The sequence below is a fragment of the Pinus tabuliformis genome, chromosome 1_1, assembly GCF_031772625.1.
Source record: "Pinus tabuliformis cultivar Carrire ecotype Pingquan chromosome 1_1, CPIR1, whole genome shotgun sequence".
NCBI classification, from domain to species: Eukaryota; Viridiplantae; Streptophyta; class Pinopsida; order Pinales; family Pinaceae; genus Pinus; species Pinus tabuliformis.
Window position 1 is genome coordinate 967,647,964 of NC_142297.1, and position 2,773 is coordinate 967,650,736.

At 48.3% G+C, this 2,773-nt stretch overlaps 1 protein-coding gene across 1 annotated transcript; it reads left to right on the forward strand.

Annotated features, from left to right (window-relative positions):
- The first annotated feature begins 589 nt into the window (after nt 1–589).
- LOC149217729 (uncharacterized) lies at nt 590–1,390 on the forward strand. The gene has a single exon (XM_089390333.1). It carries the CDS (start codon nt 590–592, stop codon nt 1,388–1,390), a length of 801 nt encoding a protein of 266 aa, XP_089246459.1.
- The last annotated feature ends 1,383 nt before the right edge of the window (nt 1,391–2,773 follow it).

Below are 2,773 nucleotides of genomic sequence, written 5' to 3' on the forward strand. Positions count from 1 at the left end.
CCAAGATTGGGAGGAGCAACAAAAGGAAACCGTTAAGAAACAGTGGACTCCGGAGACAGAACAAGGGTACAGACAATGGAAGCAGATCGACAGGCTGATCAGGAATGCAGATAACCAGACTAAAGAGATCCTGGAGAGTGAGCTCCACAAACGTTGCATTAGATCTTCCGAAGGCAGAGATATCTTGAGATGGGGATATACCCCTAGAGGCTCCTTCACTACCAAAGAGGCTTACAAAATTATATGCAAAGATCCAACGCCTTTGGATCCTCTCTGGGGAAGAATCTGGGCTCCGGGTACTTGGCCCAAAGTATCTTTATTCCTCTGGCTCACGGGGCACCGGAAAATCCTAACTTGGGACAATTTAAGGAAAAGAAACATTCATGGGCCCTCCATTTGTCCCAATTGTCAATCTCAGGAGGAATCGCTTCAACATCTCCTGGACTCCTGTACTCTTGCCAACCAACTGTGGGAGAAGGCCAGCTTTTGCTGCCAAAGAAAATGCCGAGTGTCCAAGGATATCATCAACTCCATTCGACATTGGCACCAAAGCCCTTACAAAAGCGCACTTCTCAACCAATTATGGAGAATGATTCCTGACCTCCTCCTATGGACAATATGGAAAGAAAGGAACAAGCGTATATTCAAAGACCAAAGCACTCCTTTAGAAATCATTTGGGGCAACTTCTGTCTCAATCTTAAAGAGACCTTGGCGCTTCAATCTTGGCTTCCAGAAGATTTTCCAACGCTGGCAAATGAGAAAGCCATTTGGGAAAACTGGAACATACAACTCCCTCAAGGAACTCACCATCACAGACCTTCAGAAGGCATCAACATCAGACAACACTTATGGACCCCCCCTCCAAAGCACAGTTTCAAACTCAACTTTGATGGGGCTTCTAAGGGCAACCCCGACAAAGCAGGATTTGGTGGCATTTTCAGAGATCATAAGGGTTCGCCTCTCCTTTACTTCAGCACAATTGGATGGGACACGAACAACTCGGCTGAGCTGGAGGGTCTCTGGCAAGGATTACTTCTTTCCCAGAGACATGGTTTCCATCCTCTGGAGATAGAAGGTGACTCCCTAATCCTCATCAACTTGGCCAACCAACTACTCAATGGGGCTCATGCGCATAAAATTGCCAATAGCTGGAGACTCGAAGCCAGACTGGATGCTATAGAACAATCGCTTAACTCCAACCAAGCCATCATATTCAATCATGTTAAGCGGGAAGGCAACAAGGTCGCAGATCTACTGGCCAACCTAGGAGTGGAAAATGAGCATACTCTTCTCACTGGAGCTCTAGACATAATTCAGAATCATGATCAAAAACAGGAATGCAAAACTCTGGTCCAAAAGGATGCAGCTCCCCCGGATGCGGGTGTTTAGCCAGGTTGTAAATGCGATGGGACAGGGGTGGGGCGAGGTGGATCGACACCTGCCTACCCAGTACCGCACAAATAAACGTATGTTGAATGCAGAACCTCGGCATTTGAGGAATGCAGAGTTCATTTGTTTCATCTCAAGCGGTTCTGATCCTCCCAGCATGTCTTTCGATATGGTTATCGCCTCCGCACGCTCTGGACTGCCTTGGACCTCGGCTCTCTTCAATGCCATAGTTATGGCGGGTGCGTTTCGAGGCATGACTGAGAATGATAAATTACAGCTCAGCCATGGGATTGTTGTTGCGCCTCTGTTGATTCAAGCGCACTACTACCCAGCCTCTGATTTCTGTTCTGGTTATGGTCTGTATGGTGCTGGCTTTCACGGCTTGAAAGGGGCGAATAAGCTGGAGCCATGTTCTGGTCTTTCTGAGGAGCAGCCTCCGCCATTTCTCTGGTTTCTCTCTTGGGCTTCTAGCCCTCGTTTTGACATTTCTCTGATTCGCCCGTGCTCAACCATCGTTGTCGCTCAGCCTTGTTTTCATCTCGTCGTTGTTGTTTCCCCTATGCCCCGGTTGCGCCATAGAATGCGGAGCCGCAAGGGCACTCGGCGTGCGCCCTCCAGCCCGTCCTCCAATTCACCCTCCCTCTCCAGTGAATTCATAGCCGGCCATTACCCTCGTACTCGTAGTGGGAGAGGGCATCTTCATTTGCCTAGCCATTACCCGGAGCCCCGTTCCCCAGACTCCATGTCTTCTCCCTCATTCGGCTCTGCGATTTTCACCTTCAATTGCTCCCTGAACCGCCCAAGAATTTCAGCTCACATTTCGGTGGTCTTTCATGAGGAGCCCCAAGTGGGAGAGTCTAGCTCTCATCAGGAGGGCCCTGGCTCTGTCTCTACTCCAAATCCGTTTTCTTTGCAGGCTACAGAGATTCATGCTCGCAATACTCTTGACGTTGGGATGGCGCCGGCAGATCCTGGCCCTTCTGATCCTGAAGCTGCTCGTGCAAGTGATATGCCTGATTCCGGTTGGTGCAGAATTGTGGAAGAGCCTCCAGATGACTAGTTCGCTCTCCGTTGCCTTGGTTTCTTGTCCTGAGGCCCCTAATAGTGGGCAAGTTTTTGTTCAAACTGATATGTGGGTTCATTTCTGCAAGTTCTAGTTCAAATTGCAAGTTTTTGTGAATTTCTGTAGACTCTTTAGTATCAAGAAGGTCACCACTTATTCCCCTGCGTGGGCTCTGCTTTCTAGTTCTAGACTAAGCTTCCTGTCATGGGCAGTGTTTTTGATATTCTCTGCCTCTCCTTCAGGGCAGTTTTTTTTACCTCGGTCAAGTTGTAATATTATCCCCTTTATGTTAATACAATAGTCTTATTTACAAAAAGAAA

Coding starts and splice junctions, on each gene's coding strand:
- LOC149217729 (XM_089390333.1), top strand. CDS start 590: ATGATTCCTGACCTCCTCCTATGGACAATATGGAAAGAAAGGAACAAG.